This window comes from Triticum urartu, chromosome 7, assembly GCF_003073215.2.
Source record: "Triticum urartu cultivar G1812 chromosome 7, Tu2.1, whole genome shotgun sequence".
Classification (NCBI taxonomy): Eukaryota; Viridiplantae; Streptophyta; class Magnoliopsida; order Poales; family Poaceae; genus Triticum; species Triticum urartu.
In genome coordinates, this window is record NC_053028.1 from 1,067,464 (window position 1) to 1,086,816 (window position 19,353).

Genomic DNA, 19,353 nt, shown 5'->3' on the forward strand with positions numbered 1-19,353 from the left:
ACAGGAACAGATTTCTATGATGAACTACTTTCCAATAAGGGAGCAGGTACAGTTACCTCATCAAGTTCTAGTTTCCTCCCACTCACTTCTTTCAAGAGAAACTCCTTCTCTAGAAAGGATCCATTCTCAGCAACGAATATCTTGCCTTCGGATCTGTGATAGAAGGTGTACCCAACATTTTCTTTTGGGTATCCTATGAAGACGCACTTCTTCGATTTGGGTTTGAGATTATCAGGTTGAAACTTTTTCACATAAGAATTGCAACCTCAAACTTTAAGAAATGACAACTTTGGTTTCTTGCCAAACCATAGTTCATACGGTGTCGTCTCAACGGATTTAGATGGTGCCCTTTTTAATGTGAATGCAGCTGTCTCTAATGCATAACCCCAAAACTATAGTGGTAAATCGGTAAGAAACATCATAGATTGCACTATATCCAATAAAGTACGGTTATGACATTCGGACACACCATTATGCTGTGGTGTTCCAGGTGGCACGAATTTGTGAAACTATTCCACATTGTTTTAATTGAAGACCAAACTCGTAACTCAAATATTTGTCTCCGCGATCAGATCGTAGAAACTTTATTTTCTTGTCACGATGATTTTCCACTTCACTCTGAAATTCTTTGAACTTTTCAAATGTTTCAGACTTATATTTCATTAAGTAGATATACCCATATCTGCTCAAATCGTTTGTGAAGGTCAGAAAATAACGATACCCGCCGCGAGCCTCAACACTCATCGGATCGCATACATCAGTATGTATTATTTCCAATAAGCCAGTTGCTTGCTCCATTGTTCCGGAGAACGGAGTTTTAGTCATCTTGCCCATAAGGCATGGTTCGCAAGCATCAAGTGATTCATAATCAAGTGATTCCAAAATCCCATCAGCATGGAGTTTCTTCATGCGCTTTACACCAATATGACCTAAACGGCAGTGCCACAAATAAGTTGCACTATCATTATTAACTTTGCATCTTTTGGCTTCAATATTATGAATATGTGTATCACTACGATCGAGATCCAACGAACCATTTTCATTGGGTGTATGACCATAGAAGGTTTTATTCATGTAAACAGAACAACAATTATTCTCTAACTTACATGAATAACCGTATTGCAATAAACATGATCAAATCATATTCATGCTCGACGCAAACACCAAATAACACTTATTTAGGTTCAACACTAATCCCGAAAGTATAGGGAGTGTGCGACGATGATCATATCAATCTTGGAACTACTTCCAACACACATCGTCATATCACCCTCAACTAGTCTCTGTTTATTCTGTAACTCCTATTTCGAGTTACTAATTTTTAGCAACCGAACATGTATGAAATACCCAGGGGCTACTATAAACACTACTAAGGTACACATCAATAACCTGTATATCAAATATAGCTTTGTTCACTTTGCCATCCTTCTTACTCACCAAATACTTGGGGTAGTTCCGCTTCCAGCGACCAGTCCCTTTGCAGTAGAAGCACTTAGTCTCAGGCTTAGGTCCAGACTTGGGCTTCTTCACTTGAGCAGCAACTTGCTTGCCGTTCTTCTTGAAGTTCCCCTTCTTCCCTTTTGCCATTTTTCTTGAAACTAGTGATCTTGTCAACCATCAACACTTGATGTTTTTCTTGATTTCTACCTTCGCCGATTTTAGCATCGCGAAGAGCTTGGAAATTGTTTTTGTCATCCCTTGCATATTATAGTTCATCATGAAGTTCTACTAACTTGGTGATGGTGACTAGAGAATTCTATCAATCACTATTTTTTCTGAAAGATTAACTCCCACTTGATTCAAGCGATTGTAGTACCCAGAAAATCTGAGCACATGCTCACTGCTTGAGCTATCCTCCTCCATCTTTTAGCTATAGAACTTGTTGGAGACTTCATATCTCTCAACTCGGGTATTTGCTTGAAATATTAACTTCAACTCCTGGAACATCTCATATGGTCCATGACGTTCAAAACGTCTTTGAAGTCCCGATTCTAAGCCGTTAAGCATGGTGCACTAAACTATCAAGTAGTCATCACATTGAGCTAGCCAAACGTTCATAACGTCTGCATCTGCTCCTGCAATAGGTCTGTCACCTAGCGGTGCATCAAGGACATAATTCTTCTGTGCAGCAATGAGGATAAACCTCAGATCACGGATCCAATCCGCATCATTGCTACTAACATCTTTCAACATAGTTTTTCTCTAGGAACATATTAAAATAAACATAGGGAAGCAACAACGCGAGCTATTGATCTACAACATGGATATGCTAATACTACCAGGACTAAGTTCATGATAAATTTAAGTTCAATTAATCATATTACTTTAGAACTCCCACTTAGATAGACATCCCTTTAATCCTCTAAGTGATCACGTGATCCAAATCAACTTAACCATAATCGATCATCATGTGAAATGGAGTAGCTTTCAATGGTGAACATCATTATGTTGATCATATCTACTATATGATTCACGCTCGACCTTTCGGTCTCAGTGTTCCGATGCCATATCTGCATATGCTAGGCTCGTCAAGTTTAACCTGAGTATTCTGCATGTGCAAAACTGGCTTGCACCCGTTGTAGATGGACGTAGAGCTTATCACACCCGATCATTACGTGGTGTCTATGCACGACGAACTTTGGCAACGGTGCATACTCAGGGAGAACACTTATACCTTGAAATTTAGTGAGAGATCATCTTATAATGCTACCGTCAAACAAAGCAAGATAAGATGAATAAAAGATAAAAATCACGTGCAATCAAAATATGTGACATGATATGGCCATGATCATCTTGTGCCTTTGATCTCCATCTCCAAAGTACTGTCATGATCTCTATCATCACCGGCATGACACCATGATCTCCATCGTTTTGATCTATATCAATGTGTCGTCACGTGGTCGTCTCGCCAACTATTGCTCTTGCAACTATTGTTATTGCATAGCGATAATGTAAAGCAATTATTTGGCGCTTGCATCTTATATGCAATAGAGAGACAACCATAAGGCTTTTGCCAGTTGCCGATAACTTTAACAAAACATGATCATCTCTTATATCTCATCACGTCTTGACCATATCACATCACAACATGCCCTGCAAAAACAAGTTAGACGTCCTCTACTTTGTTGTTGCAAGTTTTACGTGGCTGCTACGGGCTTAGCAAGAACCGTTCTTACCTACGCATCAAAACCACAACGATAGTTTGTCAAGTTGGTGTTGTTTTAACCTTCGCAAGGATCGGGCGTAGCCACACTCGGTTCAACTAAAGTTGGAGAAACTGACACCCGCCAGCCATCTGTGTGCAAAGCACGTTGGTAGAACCAGTCTTGCGTAAGCGTACGCGTAATGTCGGTCCGGGCCGCTTCATCCAACAATACCGCTGAACCAAAGTATGACATGCTGGTAAGCAGTATGACTTATATAGCCCACAACTCACTTGTGTTCTACTCGTGCATATGGCATTTACGCATAAAACCAGGCTCGGATGCCACTGTTGCTGAACGTAGTAATTTTAAAAAAAATATCCTACGCACACGCAAGATCATGGTGATGCATAGCAACGAGAGGGGAGAGTGTTGTCTACGTACCCTCGTAGACCAACAGCGGAAGCGTTATGACAACGCGGTTGATGTAGTCGTACGTCTTCACGGCCCGACCGATCAAGCACCGAAACTACGGCATCTCCGAGTTCTTGCACACGTTCAGCTCGATGACGATCCCCGGACTCCGATCCAGCAAAGTGTCGGGGATGAGTTCCGTTAGCACGACGGCGTGGTGATGATCTTGATGTTCTACCGTCGCAGGGCTTCGCCTAAGCACCGCTACGATATGACCGAGGTGGAATATGGTGGAGGGGGGCACCGCACACGGCTAAGGAACAATTACGGAGATCAACTTGTGTGTCTATGGGGGCGCCCCCCCGCCCCCGTATATAAAGGAGCAAGGGGGGAGGCGGCCGGCCTAGGGGGAGGGCGCGCCAAGGGGGGAGTCCTACTCCCACCGGGAGTAGGACTCCTCCTTCCCTTGTTGGAGTAGGAGAGAAGGAAAGAGGGGGAGAGGAACAAGGAAAAGGGGGCTGCACCCCTTGTCCAATTCGGACCAGAGGGGGGGCGCACGCCTCCTTCCTTTTGGCCTCTCTCCTCTATTCCCGTATGGCCCAATAAGGCCCATACTCCCCGGCGAATTCCCGTAACTCTCCGGTACTCCGAAAAATACCCGAATCACTCGGAACCTTTCCGATGTCCGAATATAGTCGTCCAGTATATCGATCTTTACGTCTCGACCATTTCGAGACTCCTCGTCATGTCCCCGATCTCATCCGGGACTCCGAACTCCTTCGGTACATCAAAACTCATAAACTCATAATATAACTGGCATCGAAACCTTAAGCGTGCGGACCCTACGGGTTCGAGAACAATGTAGACATGACCGAGACACGTCTCCGGTCAATAACCAATAGTAGAACCTGGATGCTCATATTGGCTCCCACATATTCTACGAAGATCTTTATCGGTCAAATCGCATAACAACATACGTTGTTTCCTTTGTCATCGGTATGTTACTTGCCCGAGATTCGATCGTCGGTATCTCAATACCTAGTTCAATCTCGTTACCGGCAAGTCTCTTTACTCGTTTCGTAATACATCATCCCGCAACTAACTCATTAGTTGCAATGCTTGCAAGGCTTAAGTGATGTGCATTACCGAGAGGGCCCAGAGATACCTCTCCAACAATCGGAGTGACAAATCCTAATCTCGAAATACGCCAACCCAACAAGTACCTTCGGAGACACCTGTAGAGAACCTTTATAATCACCCAGTTACGTTGTGACGTTTGGTAGCACACAAAGTGTTCCTCCGGTAAACGGGAGTTGCATAATCTCATAGTCATAGGAACATGTATAAGTCATGAAGAAAGCAATAGCAACATACTAAACGATCGTGTGCTAAGCTAACGGAATGGGTCAAGTCAATCACATCATTCTCCTAATGATGTGATCCCGTTAATCAAATGACAACTCATGTCTATGGCTAGGAAACATAATCATCTTTGATCAACGAGCTAGTCAAGTAGAGGCATACTAGTGACACTCTGTTTGTCTATGTATTCACACATGTATTATGTTTCCGGTCAATACAATTCTAGCATGAATAATAAACATTTATCATGAAAATAAGAAAATAAATAATAACTTTATTATTGCCTCTAGGGCATATTTCCTTCACTTAGAGCACAACAGTAGCAAATGGTAAGCCGCATCATATTGGACAGCGACCCGTATACCTTCAGCCAGAACTTTGCCATGTCGAGAAGCTAAGCACGAAGGGCGCACCACATTCGTTAAGTGGAGAAATGCACAAGTGCAGTTTAGGCCTGCAACCGATGCAAATTGAGCACTGCCATATCGGCACAAAACATAGTTTAGATTCATGAATAACCAAACTTTAGGCAGCATCCATATATCAAAAGGAGAGAGACATGGAATACGGCGAGGCAGACACCTCAAAATACTATCAAACTTGACGTGTGTTGCACGTGCACGATTACTAGTTAATAAAAGAATATGAGAATTTCATACTCTTATGGGTCATGCTTAAGACTCTTTGATATCATTGTTGGCTGCAGTTATTGGTATACTCCCTAGATTGTTTAAGAAAAAGGGTTTCCCCCGCTTTGTATTACAAAGCAACCACCGATACATCCAACGATAGGTGCTGGGGCCGCAGCACAAACAAGCCCAAAGAGAAAAAAGAAAAAAAAAGAAAGAGAAACAAATGCCAACAACGGCACATCAACGAAACGAAGATGATCGGCGACCGCTGCACCCTCCAGAGAAGTACCACCACGTTCCCAGCACTCTGAAGCGCTGTGTAACAAGCAACACCTTCAAGAAGGAGGCGACGACGACGCCGCTGTTGCCCGGACTAGTCCTAGGGTTTCCCCCGGTACGCGGGGGGCAGTAGGGGAAGGGGTGTACCCGACGCCCTTCAGGAAGGTCCGGCGGCACCCACAGGCGTCGCCGCATCGGGGCCGGACTAGCCGCCAGAGATTTCTCCCAACCCAAACCCCCACCACCACCCCAGACGAATCATAGTGCACCGCCCATCATGCCGCCCACCAACATGTGCCACCACGGTCACCAAATCAACTTCGCTGTCTCCCAGAGGTCACCGGGAGAAGAGATAGTGGCCTCTGGGGCATCCGCAACATCGCCGACGTGAGAGGACAACCACCACCGCCACCGCGGAGCCGACCGGACGCACGGACAAGGGGCTTACCAGGCGCCAAGGCTTGGACAGATCCAAAAGGGTCCGGACAGCCCCTGCCGCCACGCTGCAGCTCGTCGGCCGACGAAGCCGCCACCGCCTCTTCGCCACCAACCAGGGAGCAGCGTCACCACGCACCGAGTCGCCAGCCCGCCCTAGCCCAAATGGAGCCCGAAAGGGCCTAGATCTGGGCCGCGCGGGCGCCGCTGCCACCAGCATCGCCACGCCGCCCCGCGGCCAACGGCCGCGCCGCCGCACCAAGAACCACGAAGCTCGCCGGACTCCCGCCGCCGAGCCACACCACAGCCGGCCGAGCCGCACCGCCGCCATCGGGAGCCCTCCCCCCCCCCCCCCCTGAGTGGGCGGGGAAGGGACGGCCCACCCGCCGCCAGCGCCACGCGGGCAAGGCCCGGCGGACCCAGCCGGCGGCGGCGGGGAGGGAGATGGATGGGGAGGAGGGGCCGGAGGAGGAGAGGAGCAGCAGGGGCCCGCACGTCGCCCGCTGGGGGGGGGGGGGGGGGGGGGGGGGGGGGGGGGGAGGGGCGATGGGAGCGCGGGGGAGGAGGAGAGGGAGGTGGAGCGCGCGAGGCCGGCGGCCGGCGGTGGCGGGAGTGGGGGCAGCCGGCGGCGGCGGTGGGGGGCGGAACCCTAGTGGCGAGAGCCGCTCACACCAAAACCATATCCCGTTATTCCCTAGATTGTTTATCCACTTCTGCCTTGACATTGTGCATGTTTGTGCCATATCTCCCGAGCTAGTCCCTACATGGATTAATTGCCTTGGTATATTATGTGTTATTTAGACTTGCATTATGTTATATTTTCTTTTATGTTTTGAAAAGGAGGATTGCCCCCGGACTCCATTCCCATGATCATCAGAAGAGCGAATGTGTTCTAACTTGCTTTTATTGTTTGTACAGATTCTTCATTGTAATCGATGACATGCGGGCATTAATTTGGCATGATATAAAATATGCTTTCCCTGTGGATCCCAAGTTCAGCATAGTTATCGTTACAACGACGACCCGGTCCATAGCAAATGCATGCAGCTGTGCTCATGGTCATGTGTACGTGATGACAACTCTTGGCGAGCAACATTCGAGACAATTGTTTTTCCAAGAAGCTTCCATGGGAGACCCACCACAACTTGGTGATCATATGCAGCTGGGCTCAGAAGCACTAAAGAAATGTGATGGTCTACCCCTTGCTCTTGTTACCACTGGCCGGTTGTTGCAAGGTGATCCCACACGAGAAAGATGGGCAAATCTGGGCACAAACCTTGGCAAACATCTAGAGACAAATGAGGCCTTAGCAAGTTTGAAGCGCGTGCTTGTCCATAGCTACACCAGTCTTGGTAGCCAAGATGTCAAGGCTTGCTTGCTATATTTGGGTATTTACCCAAGTGGCCATCCAATCAGGAGAGGAAGCCTGATAAGGAGATGGTTAGCTGAAGGGTTCGTTCAAGGGGGTCATAGATCTAGTGCCCTGGATGCCGCTATTGGGAGTTTTCATGAGCTGCTCGACCAGAGTATCATCCAGCCTATTGATGCCAGCAATGCAGAGGTTAAGACATTCCAAACTCACGGAATGATGATAGAGTTCATCCTGAACAAGTCTATAAATGAGAACTTTGTTACCTTGTTATACGATAAGGCTACCCTACCCAGTAATGTCCGTTGGCTCTCTGTGCATAATAAAACTGCAGCAAGTTCGAAAGTGAATCCAAAGGATTTACGGCTTGTCCGGTCTTTGACAATCTTCGGTAACACGCACAAATCTGTCTTGGACTTTCCCAAGTATAAATTGATGCGAGTTTTGGATCTTGAAGAATGTGATGAATACTTGGAGGACAAGCATCTGAGAGAGATATGCAGCAACCTGGTGCTACTCAGGTACTTAAGCCTCGGGGGTGCTGCTACAGTTACAGTTCTTCCCAAAGAGATCAAGAAGCTTCAACTTTTGGAGACACTTGATGTAAGAAGAACCAAGATCGAGATTCTGCCCAAAGAAGTGTTGAAGTTGCCATGCCTGATTCACCTGTTTGGAAAGTTCAAGCTTGAAGGTGTAGGCCGAATGGGTAAGCTACAGATTTGGTTGTCAGAGAACAGTAACTTGGAAACACTAGCAGGATTTGTCGGGGACAAGAGCCAAGAATTTACGCAACTCATGGAACATATGAAGCACCTGACAAAGCTGAAAATATGGTGCGAGTCCACGACCGATGTCAGCAGCAACTTAACTCATCTCTCAGTGGCCATCAAGGGGTTCATCGAGAGAGGCACCAATTTGACAACTTCATGTTCACTCTCACTGAACTTCAGCGGTGAACGGTCTCAGGACTTGCTGAATTTCTCCCTAGAAAATGGCAACTCCTACTATCTTAGCTCGCTCAAGCTACAAGGAAACAACATATTCAGCCTGCCTTTATTTGTTACAATGTTGGCTGGTCTCACTAAGTTGTGCCTTACATTCCCTCATCATCGGCTAAGCGGTGACATTGGTGATGCCCTGAGCAAAGTGCGCGGCCTGAAGTACCTGAAGCTGATTGCAGCTCAACTGGATCATTTCGTTATCAGACAGGGTGCACTTGAAATCCTGCAAAGCTTATGCATCGTAGTGGAAGTCATGACTGGGCTGGCAATTGAAGAGGGAGCTCTACCGGACCTTGACTCTCTCCAGTTGTTATGTAAGGATCTAAATGGCTTTAGCAGCACGACGATCCAGTCCCTGCCGCTTCTTAAGGAGGTCGCTCTCCATGATGAACTGGACGACCAAATAAAACTTGGGTGGAAAGAAGCAGCAAAGAACCATCCCAGACGTCCCAAGGTCTTGTTTAAACTGGTGGGAAATGAGCCTGCTGTAGGAACTAGCACTGTGGCAATACCCACAGCTGGTACGTTGGCCCAAGAGGCTCCCGTGGCACCACCTACTAATACGATTTTAGCAATGACAACACGGTCTGGTGCCATTTCTACTGAAGAGTCTGGTAAGCAAGTGTTGTATGTGCATCTTTATTTTGCCAAAGTGCACCTTTGATCAATTCTTGGGGTGTGTTGAGATATCTGCATATACTTTGTCTTCATGTATGCACGTGACCTTTTCTTATTTTTATCATCCAGTACAAGTTGTTACGTCTGAGATAGGAAGTGAGCCTGCTGCGGAAATCCCTGTGGCACCAATTACGGATATGCCATTATCAGTGACCATGTTGTCCGGTGCCATTTCAACTGGAGAGCCCGGTAAGCAAGTATTTATTGTTGCATGTGAATCTTATCTTGCTTTAAGTATTTCTTGGTTGTGTCCAATGTTTTAAATAGCAGGCTATGCCAAATAGGGGCGGCCCTTCAAATCAGCTATAGTGACGCTATAACCCGCTATAGCCGGTTATTTCGTAAGTTTAGCGGGCTATGCCATATAGCGGCACCTACTCAAACAGTTGTAGCCCCTCTATAGTTGGGCTATAGCAGGCTATTTAAAACTTTGGTGTCCATTGATATATACTCTCTCTTCACGCAGGTAGTTGAACTTTTTTTTATATTTTATCCTGCAGTACAAGTTGTTACTTCTGAGATGGGAAGTGAGTCTGCTGCAGAAATTAGCCCTGTGGCAATAGCTACTAACACGATAACCACAACGCTTGCTGTGGAAAGTGAACACGTGGAGAGTTCTGAAAGCTATGCGGCACCACCTACTTATATGACATTATCACTGGCAATGCCGCCCAAGGCTGTTTCTGATGGAAATTCTGGTGAGCAAATGTTACATGTGCATCTTATTTTGCTAACTAATACTTTCGTTAATTCTTGGGGTTTTATTGAGTTAAATATGAACTCCCTCCTCACACCGGCACATGCCATTTTTTATTCTTCATTGTGTAGTACCAGTTGCTACTTCTAAGACGGGAAGTGAGACTGTTGCAAAAATACACGCAGATCCAGCTACTAGTGATAATACAACATTGTCGGTGAATCACAACATCTTTGCAAATGCACAACAAGAACATCCTGGTAATTAATTATTTGTTCTATGTGCATATCTTTTTTTTTTCAATTGCTACTTCGGTTAGTTCTTGTGGTGTGTTGAGTTATTTACATATTCCCTCCTCACATAGGATTTTTTTTCGTTTTTCCTTTATCATGCAGTAAAAGTTGTTGCTTATGAGATGGGAAGTGAGTCTGCTGCTGAAATCCCTATGGCATCATCTACCACTGATAATGCAACATCACTTAACCATGATGCATTTGCTAATGCACAACAAGAACATCCTGGTAATCAACTAAGTATTGTTGTCGATGATGTTGTTTTCCTTAACTGCTGGTACTTTGGTAAGTATTGATGATGAGTTATATATGCTCCCTCTGCATGCGCTCATGTGACACTTTTTATTGTGCAGTACAAGTTGATGGTGATGGTCAACATGATGATCATAGTACAGAAGATGTAGATAGCTCCGGTGATTCAAATGATTTTGCTAGTGAAAATGGGCAGAGCACTAACATGGCAATGTTTACAGAGGGGATGGAAGGAGTGGCAGGATTAGAGGGTCAGCTGATGGAAAATGGCACCCAGGTAATTTACACAGTTCACTGTCTTAAATTCTTCTAATCTTCTCTTGGTGGCGTAGCCAGTAGAATCGAGGCGCAGTTTGGAGGTAATATTTCTCCTAGGTAAATAAGTCTATTCAGGTTGAATGTGGGGTTGATTTAGAAAATGGAGATGTGGATAGTTGTGTACTCGTGTCTTTTTTTTTGTTTGCGGGCGAGTTGTGTACTTGTGTTAAAGGTTCAGTTTCTTTAAGTGGACCTAATTATGTGCAGGTCGGGGAGGAACACGGGATGCTGGAGCATGAGGCCGCACGCCTCGTAGAAGCCGCTCTTGGGCAAGGACAAAGCCGGCAAACACTCCCAGGATTGGAGATGCTGGAGAAGGTGAAGGTGAGACCCGAAGAAGGTGCTGGGAAAGATGTCGTTGAGGCGAAATGACTGTGGGAAGGATCTTGTTTTCCAATGTGCATGCTTCCTGGACTTAAACAGCAGCAATTTACACCATGGAAAGAAATACCTATAGGTTCAGCTTATAATAAAAAAAACAGTAGCAATTGCCTCTATGCATCCCTGTTGGCGGTAGGAGGCGAGAGCATATGCTTGACCAGACTTGCTTTTCTCTCTCTGTTGTTTGTCGCCACCGAATGCTATCGTTGTTGTGGACGATATCCTGCTATGTTATTCCTTCAAATAAATAAACCTTGGATGTTGGCAAGGAAACTTTGAAACTCAAGTTTTCTATGCGGCTCTCTTGTGGAGTATAGTATCTTAACAGAAGGGGTTGAAAAGGTAGAGCAGAGTGTAAGTTGTAAACTGCTGGGCAACCTGAGGAGAGCTCGTGCCTTCTGTGCTCTGTTTCTAAAGTGTGGTTAAGTGCACACTGATGGTCTATCTATATATGTATATATGTAGTTGAGTTGTGAAGCTTATCTGCCGGAGACCCCTTGATGATGGACGCCGTCTGGATTGCAAACCACATGCTCTAGCCTACAATTATCAGCGAGGGGTGAAGGCAGAAGGCAGTGGACAAAGATGGACCACGGATCCGGAGATCCGAACATCCAGCCTCAGGCCGACCACCTCTGACGGAAGAGATGACCATCACCGTCGGTCGCATCGGTCAGAACAGATCTGGTCGGAGCTTCCACCAACGAGACCACCAGGCCCTCCACGCCGCCGCCGCCTATCTGAAGGCGCTATGCACGACACCGCAGCCTAGCTGGCCGTCGCCGCCGACCGGAGCCGGCGCCGCCGGCGCCCAAAGAGGCCGGCCGCTACGCCCGCAGCCCACGTCGCCATCCATGGCTGGGCCGCCCGCCGCACCTAGCCGCCACCGTCGGAGGACGGGCCGGCCGCCCGCCACCTGCCGCAGCCATCCGCTGCGCCGCAGAACCCAGATCGGCCGCGCCGCCACGCGCCTAGGGGTCCCGCCCCAACCCGAAGACGCGTGAGAGAGGAGATCCCCCGCCTGATATATAACTGATACATATATAGCTTTCTAAACTATGAATACTTCATGTTGCAACCTCTGCTTTTTTTATCTGTTTCCTAAACTCTGCTTTTGATCTGCTTCCTAAACTCTGCTTTGCCTATCGTTAGCCTTTGCTTTGGTCTGTTTTCTAAACTCTTTGCCTGGTGACGAGACGAGAATAGACTGTTGGGCAATAAGCCATGGTGGGCTCGGACGTGGCCGGGCGCATGTGTGTGTGCGCGCCGGGCACATCGGGTCAGGACCGTGGCACATCCTTCCATGCCACCAGAAATCCAAAAGTATTGCTGTCACCCTTATTTATCTGTTTCTTTCATTTCCTATGCATATTACCGTTGAATTGAAAGAAGTGTGATATAATCAATATTAAAATTGATAGTATAGGGGTTCCCCTGTTTCTTTGTGGTGCCTACTTTGGTACTTGACCATTATATATTCATGAATCCATGAATTTATGAAGTATATTCTGCTTTCGCTTCAGGCCAAAATTTCTGCCTAAAATGACCTTGCAAATATGTAGGAGCCAGGAAGCGGAGAATCTTGATATCTGAACACCCTTTCTTACCAGTAGGTTATGAATATAACTATTTATATTATGTTTGTGTGGTATTCGCCATGTTGTGTGAAATATGTGACCATTGGGAGATGGTCTAGTGGAAGTGTGGAACAGAGGACTGGTTAATGTAGAAAATGTTAATGGATTCTAAGCATAGACAGACCTTCATCAGAGTCTATTAACCACTGCAAACAATGTACAAAAGCTGGACAATGTGCGAAAAAGCGATTCAGAACTCTCCCTTTTTTTGATGACATTAATAGCAGACGCATCTACAGTGATGCACATTGTTGTATTTTCTTTTAGAAAAGGAGGGTGCACCCCCGGCCTCTGCATCTAGACAATGCATACGGCCACTTTATTAATTATTAAGCACAAAAGACCTTACAAAGTAGTACATCAGTAAGCCTGAAGCCACCATCTAAGCAACATCTGTCGCTACTCCTACCCCCTTGATGCAGTGGTGCCGAATGTCCGAGCCTAATACCAGACAGACATCGCACCAAATCCTAACATCTAATGTTGGATGCCCCATCCTAGCCACATACCAGGACTGGGTCACACGCCGGTCCGGCGCACTCACTGAGGCTGCCGCCGCCTTCTTCCACCGATCCATCTGCAGAGCAGGTACTGGCGCACAGACCTTGCCAGGCCTGCCGTCGACACCACCATGGCACCAGACAGCTCGACCACCCTGCGCTCGTCCATCCAGCCGCACCCGTCGTCGATATGCAGCTGCACCATGCCGCCACCCACTGGTCGTCAATGACACGATAGATACAACGCCGCATCACCTGGCAACCTCCACACCATCGCCACTGCTGGAGCTACTCGGAGCCCACCATCCACAACATCTCTCCCCCGAACAGCAGCTCCTCCCAAGACGGCGCCTCCATGGAGGATACGACGCGCAGGACGCCGCCGCCGCCCAATCCAGACTGAATTTTGGACTTTCGTTCGGGAGGGGTTCGGGGGTGGATAGGGGGGACCTTGGCTTCGCCTCCAGGAAGGGTAACGACGTCAAGTGACGTCGCCGATGCCGGGCCGAACACGCCGACCAAAGTTTCCTCCGGTCCCCATCCTATGCCACCAAAGATGAAAGAGCCATGGGGCTCAACCCACCAGAAAGGAGGACCGAGAAGAACTCCTTGTATATCTCCAGATGCCGAATCCAACGATCCGACGTGGCCAGCGACGATCATCACCACCCCGCAGCGGCCGACGGAGTCCGGAGAAAAGATCCCGATGGATCCGATCTGGATCCGGCGGCACCCGCGACAGGCCAACGCAGCCACCACCTCACGACATGCAGGTCGCCACCGCCGCGCCGCGCACGACGCCGATGGGAGACCCGCCCGCGGCGCCGCCGGACCCCACGTTCGACCGGCGTTCCTCTGGATCCCGCTGTCCCGCGCCAGCCAAGACGGAGAGGATGGGGAGAAGCCCCGCCGCCGCCCAGCCGGCCAGGCTTCGCCCGGTGGCGCTATGGACGGCGGCGAGGAGAGGGAGAGGAGGAGGAGACTCGAGGGGTGGCGGCTAGGGTTTTCCCCCGGGTCGCCCGCGGGGGCGACGCGAGGGGCGAGGAGGAGACGTGAGAGGATTAGTTTCAAGGTCTTACCATGAGATAAAAGACCAGGCAACACCACCATGATTGAGAAATTCAAGTGCCTTTTGTGATGAGAAGGACAGTTAAGACTGAATATTGTCACACTTGCTTGCAGAACAATTGGAGTTACAGAGTGTTATGATACTTACCAAGAGGTTAGCGATCGAATACTAACTATGTAACCATGTTCCATGTTCCCTGGTGCATACACAAACAGAAGACTGTAGTACTTATCCAAGTTACAATCAGTGTCAGTCACCACATTGTTCTTCCCTTCCCAATCAACATATCTGCATTAGAGAAACAAAAATAGCTTCCAGTTTTACTGAAAAAAGGAACATTAATTCATACAGAAGTAATCCAGAATGTGAAAGGAAACTACCCAATGTGATTTGCCTGGTAACTCAGCCTACACGCTGAAAAATATATATTCGTACTGAAGAAATTCGTGTGAAGTGGATTCGCATTCTGAACCAAACCTTAGACTTGCATCATGTTTCGAGGATTTAATGGCTGGGTGTACCAAAATGTAACGGCTTAAGCCCCACCGCCAATGCGCGTGGGACCTCTCCGACTGCTGTGTTGAAGAGGGGAAAACACACTTCTGAATTTCCAAAACAAGAGAAGGATACTTTTATGAATTTCCAATCTTGAGGCAAAGGGCTGGAATGAGTAAATTATACAAGTCATCAATTGTGGTGGTTTTTTGCAATTTACACCCATGTAAGCCCTCCCCTTTTTTCTTTCAAAAATTGGTTCAAAGCTGGGGAGGGGGGGCATTGGCCCCCTCATATTAACACATTGCTCTGCCTCTGCATCACCTTCACCATGGCCACTGTGGCATCCTCCTCGGTGACCTGCATGAGGCCGGCATGGTGGCAGGGTAGCCGGCGGGCTGTAGGGTGGCGGGTTGGCCGGAGGGCGGTTAAGCAGGGAAGATGTTCCGCGTTGGAGTAGCACCGTGTACAAGACCGGGCTCGCCAGTCGACCCTGAGACAGAAAGTATTGACTGCTTAGTAAATCCAGAGATCGGGCTCAGTTTATATACAACCTACAAATAACTAAAGAAGCCCATATTAGAATTGTTCTCACGTACTGCCATGTCCACCCGGAGATCAGGCTCTGAGCGCGTGCGCTGGAGCGATGTCGTCCAAGTCAGTGTCGGCACCGCAATCCTACCGCCGAGCCCAAGCTGAGGGTCACGCTCCTCGCCAGACGAAGCGGCGAGGACGCGTAGGTGCGAACTACTGATCGTAGTCGGCGCTCCGAGGCCTGCCGAGCCCTTAATCTGGATGGCAGCAACCCAACACAGCCCACCAAAAAACACTTGCAACATCTCCTGCCTGCTCTACTACCACTACCAGACGGTCAGCTACAACATTTGTCTGCTACTGGCAAAAACTTGGTTGGACCCTTACCATCAAGCTTGCTAAGTTGTAAGATCCTAGTAAGGGTTCGACTTGAATGAAATAACCTTGAAGGAGATATCACTGGGATGGGAGCTTATCCAAATCTTCTCTATAGTGATGTCAGTTCAAATAAATTGTTCGACGGATAATCTCATCTTTGGGGTGAGTGCTACAAACTTACTATGTTACGTACATCAAACAACAATATAACTGGAGTAATACCATCAAGTATAGGGAAATTAACTCATCTGGGGATACTTGATGTTTCATCAAACAAACTTGAAGGACAGATTCCGAGAGAAATCGGCAACTCAACGATGTTGTTTAACCTGAGCCTTTTCTGGTAACTTGCTCCAGGGAAATATGCCACAAGAAATTGGATCACTGAACAACTTGGAGTATCTAGATTTGTCATCAAACAACCTAACTGGGCAAATACCAAGATCAATTGAGCACTGCCTAAAGATTCACTTTCTAAAGTTGAGCCACAATCACCTCAATGGTACAATTCCTATCGAACTTGGGATGTTAGTAAACCTACAAGATGTGTTGGATCTAAGTGACAATTCAATTGTTGGATCTATTCCAAGTCTGTTAGGCGGTTTTGGTATGCTTGAAAGCCTTGAATCTTTCTCACAATGCACTGAACGACAGCATTCCACCATCATTTCGAAGCATGACCAGTCTGCTATCCATGGATGTGTCATACAACAAATTAGAAGGGTTAGTGCCACATACTAGGTTTTCCGAAGAAGCTCCAATCAAATGGTTCTGGAATAATAAGAAATTGTGTGGTGTTGTGAAAGTTTTGCCCCCTTGTGACCTTCCTCAAAGTAATAAACGAGGGAAAACATCTGATGCTAGTTTACTAGTTATTATACCAGTTGTTATATCTTTTGTGTTTGTCATTACACTAGTAACATGGCATTGCAAAAGGAAGAAAAATAAGATATAAACATCAAATGAAGTACAACTGACCATGATGTACGCCATCTGGAACTTTGATGGGGAAGATGTGTACAAGAATTTTTTTTGATGCCACAAACAATTTCAGCAATGATTTTTGCATCGGATCTGGAGGGAATGGATCTGTCTATAGGGCTTAGTTACCAACAAGTGAATTATTAGCGGTGAAGAAGATCCATGTGGAAGAAGACGATGAGCAATTTAACCATGAAATACACTCATTGGTGCACATTCGACATCGCAACATTGCAAAGTTATTTGGTTACTGCTCCGCAACTCAGAGAAGATTCCTTGTATATGAATACATGGACAGAGGGAGCTTAGCAACATCTTTAAATTGTGCGGAAACTGCAGTTGAAATGGATTGGACAAGGAGGTTAAATATTGTTAGGGATGTTGCTCATGCTTTGTCATACATGCATCATGGTTGCTTCGCGCCGATAGTCAACAGAGATATAAAGAGCAGCAATGTTTTGCTTGATCTTGAATTTAAGGCTTGCATCTCGGATTTTGGTCTAGCAAAAATACTAGATGTGAATGGATCAAACTGCACAAATCTTGCCGGGACAAAAGGATATCTTGCCCCAGGTAAAATTATATCACTATGTTGGTACTTTTAGATAAACATACTAGAAGAGTTATTATTGATCAATGCACTTAGATGCTATAGGTAGCAAAATTGACTCTCAAATGTTGATATTTCTTCAGAGCTTGCATACACAACAAGGGTGACTGAGAAGTGTGATATTTACAGCTTCGGAGTGCTGGTTCTAGAGTTGTTCATGGGATATCACCCAGGTGATTTCCTTTCATCCATTGTCGACAAAACTACGTTGCTTCGGAATTTGCTGGACACACGGCTCCCACTCACGGGAGCTGTGATCGCAAGTGAGATATTTCAAGTGATCATCGTCGCTGTCCAGTGCATAGAGCCTGATCCATCACACCGTCCAACGATGCAACAAGTACTCAAGGTCTTCTCAACAGTTGAACGATCACCTACTGATCATCTTGATTATCTCCAAACGGGCATTGTCATCCCTGCCTGCTGGTCATGAATGTTCATCTGGCTATCACATTGTTGTTTGTTTCCTTATGATTACATAGCCTCTGTGTTAATTTGTTTTCTTCCTTACCCTCATGCCCTGTAGCTATTGTTTTGCATTTAGCTACATATAAATATTTGTATACAAGGCAGAGCTCCTGCTATTTCTTAATAATTATTAATGAACAATCCATTCACATCCTGTGTCAGATGCCTCCTTATAGATCCTTATGGACATTATAATATTCTCAAGCCATGAGCTGCTTCCTATCACTTGGGGCTGCAGCAAGCTCCAGTAGTTGCTTATAAACAATAAATAAGATGGGTACAATGAAGCACCATTTCATTTGTCATTCTTTTGTCATTCTTCGAAGTCCCAGTTGGAGTTAGAAAAAGACTGGACTTTTATCGATCGCGTTTCTTTTGGCAGGGTGATGAACTAAAAAGAAAATACCGTTTAGCCAAATGGGATATCATCTGTAGACCGAAAGATCAAGGGGGTCTTGGGATTGAGAATCTTGAAGTTAAGAACAGATGTCTTCTCAGCAAGTGGTTGTGGAAGTTATCGAGTGGGACTGACGCCACTTGGGCGCAAATCCTCCGTAGCAAGTATCTTCAAACCAAAACTTTGTCTCAGGTGACAGTAAGACCGACTGATTCACCCTTTTGGAAAGGGCTTATGAAAGTAAAGCTTTCCTTGTTTAATAGGACAAAGTTTATTGTTGGTGATGGTGCCAGCACGCGATTCTGGGAGGATACTGCTCGGAGAGCCACCCTTAGCCATCCAATACCCGTCTTTGTATCGTATTGTTCAACGACGTGAGGTTTTTGTTGCAACGGTATTACAATCTGTCCCCCTTAATATTCAGTTCAGAAGGGCGTTAGTGGGTAATCGTTGGGAAGAATGGTTACATCTAGTAAGTAGACTGATGGACGTTCAGCTTTCCCAACAACCCGATGAATTACACTGGAAGCTTACTAGGTCGGGAGTGTTTACAGTTAAATCAATGTATGTTGATGTTATCAATTCAAGCTCGATTCCTAGTTCCAAACATGTTTGGGCTGTCAAAGTCCCTTTGAAAATCAAAGTGTTTATGTGGTTTCTCCATAAACAAGTTATTTTAACTAAGGACAACTTGACAAAGCGTAATTGGACAGGACCTACTAGGTGTAGTTTCTGTGATCGGGATGAGACGATCAAACACCTTTTTCTTGATTGCCCGCTAGCTAAAGTTTTATGGCGGACGGTCCATATTGCTTTCAATATTACTCCACCAAGTTCAGTCAACACGTTATTTGGAACGTGGCTTAATGGGGTAGAGCCCGAGTTAGCGCGACATATTCGTGTTGGAGTCTGCGCCTTGGTGTGGGCGCTCTGGAATTGCAGAAATGATTTGGTTTTTAACAGGACAACACACATTCATTTTTTGCAGGTTATTTTCAGAGCCACGGCGTTGATCCGTTCGTGGTCGCTA

General features: G+C 46.5%; 1 protein-coding gene and 1 pseudogene across 1 annotated transcript; both read left to right on the top strand.

Annotated features, from left to right (window-relative positions):
- The first annotated feature begins 6,107 nt into the window (after window positions 1-6,107).
- On the top strand, window positions 6,108-10,666 carry LOC125523984 (disease resistance protein RGA4-like). The gene is made up of 7 exons (XM_048689061.1): window positions 6,108-6,166; window positions 7,184-9,249; window positions 9,383-9,502; window positions 9,814-10,011; window positions 10,142-10,270; window positions 10,406-10,580; window positions 10,657-10,666. Exons 1-7 carry the CDS (start codon window positions 6,108-6,110, stop codon window positions 10,664-10,666), a joined length of 2,757 nt encoding a protein of 918 aa, XP_048545018.1.
- A 3,492-nt stretch (window positions 10,667-14,158) lies between these two features.
- LOC125524012 lies at window positions 14,159-17,891 on the top strand (annotated as a pseudogene).
- Window positions 17,892-19,353: the final 1,462 nt, after the last annotated feature.

Bases quoted from the DNA above. Each gene is read 5' to 3' on its own strand.
- LOC125523984 (XM_048689061.1), top strand. From the start codon at position 6,108: ATGCCGCCCACCAACATGTGCCACCACGGTCACCAAATCAACTTCGCT. The intron at 10,012-10,141 runs GTGAGCAAATGT...TTCATTGTGTAG, and splicing joins TGTTTCTGATGGAAATTCTG to TACCAGTTGCTACTTCTAAG. The intron at 10,271-10,405 runs GTAATTAATTAT...TTTATCATGCAG, and splicing joins TGCACAACAAGAACATCCTG to TAAAAGTTGTTGCTTATGAG.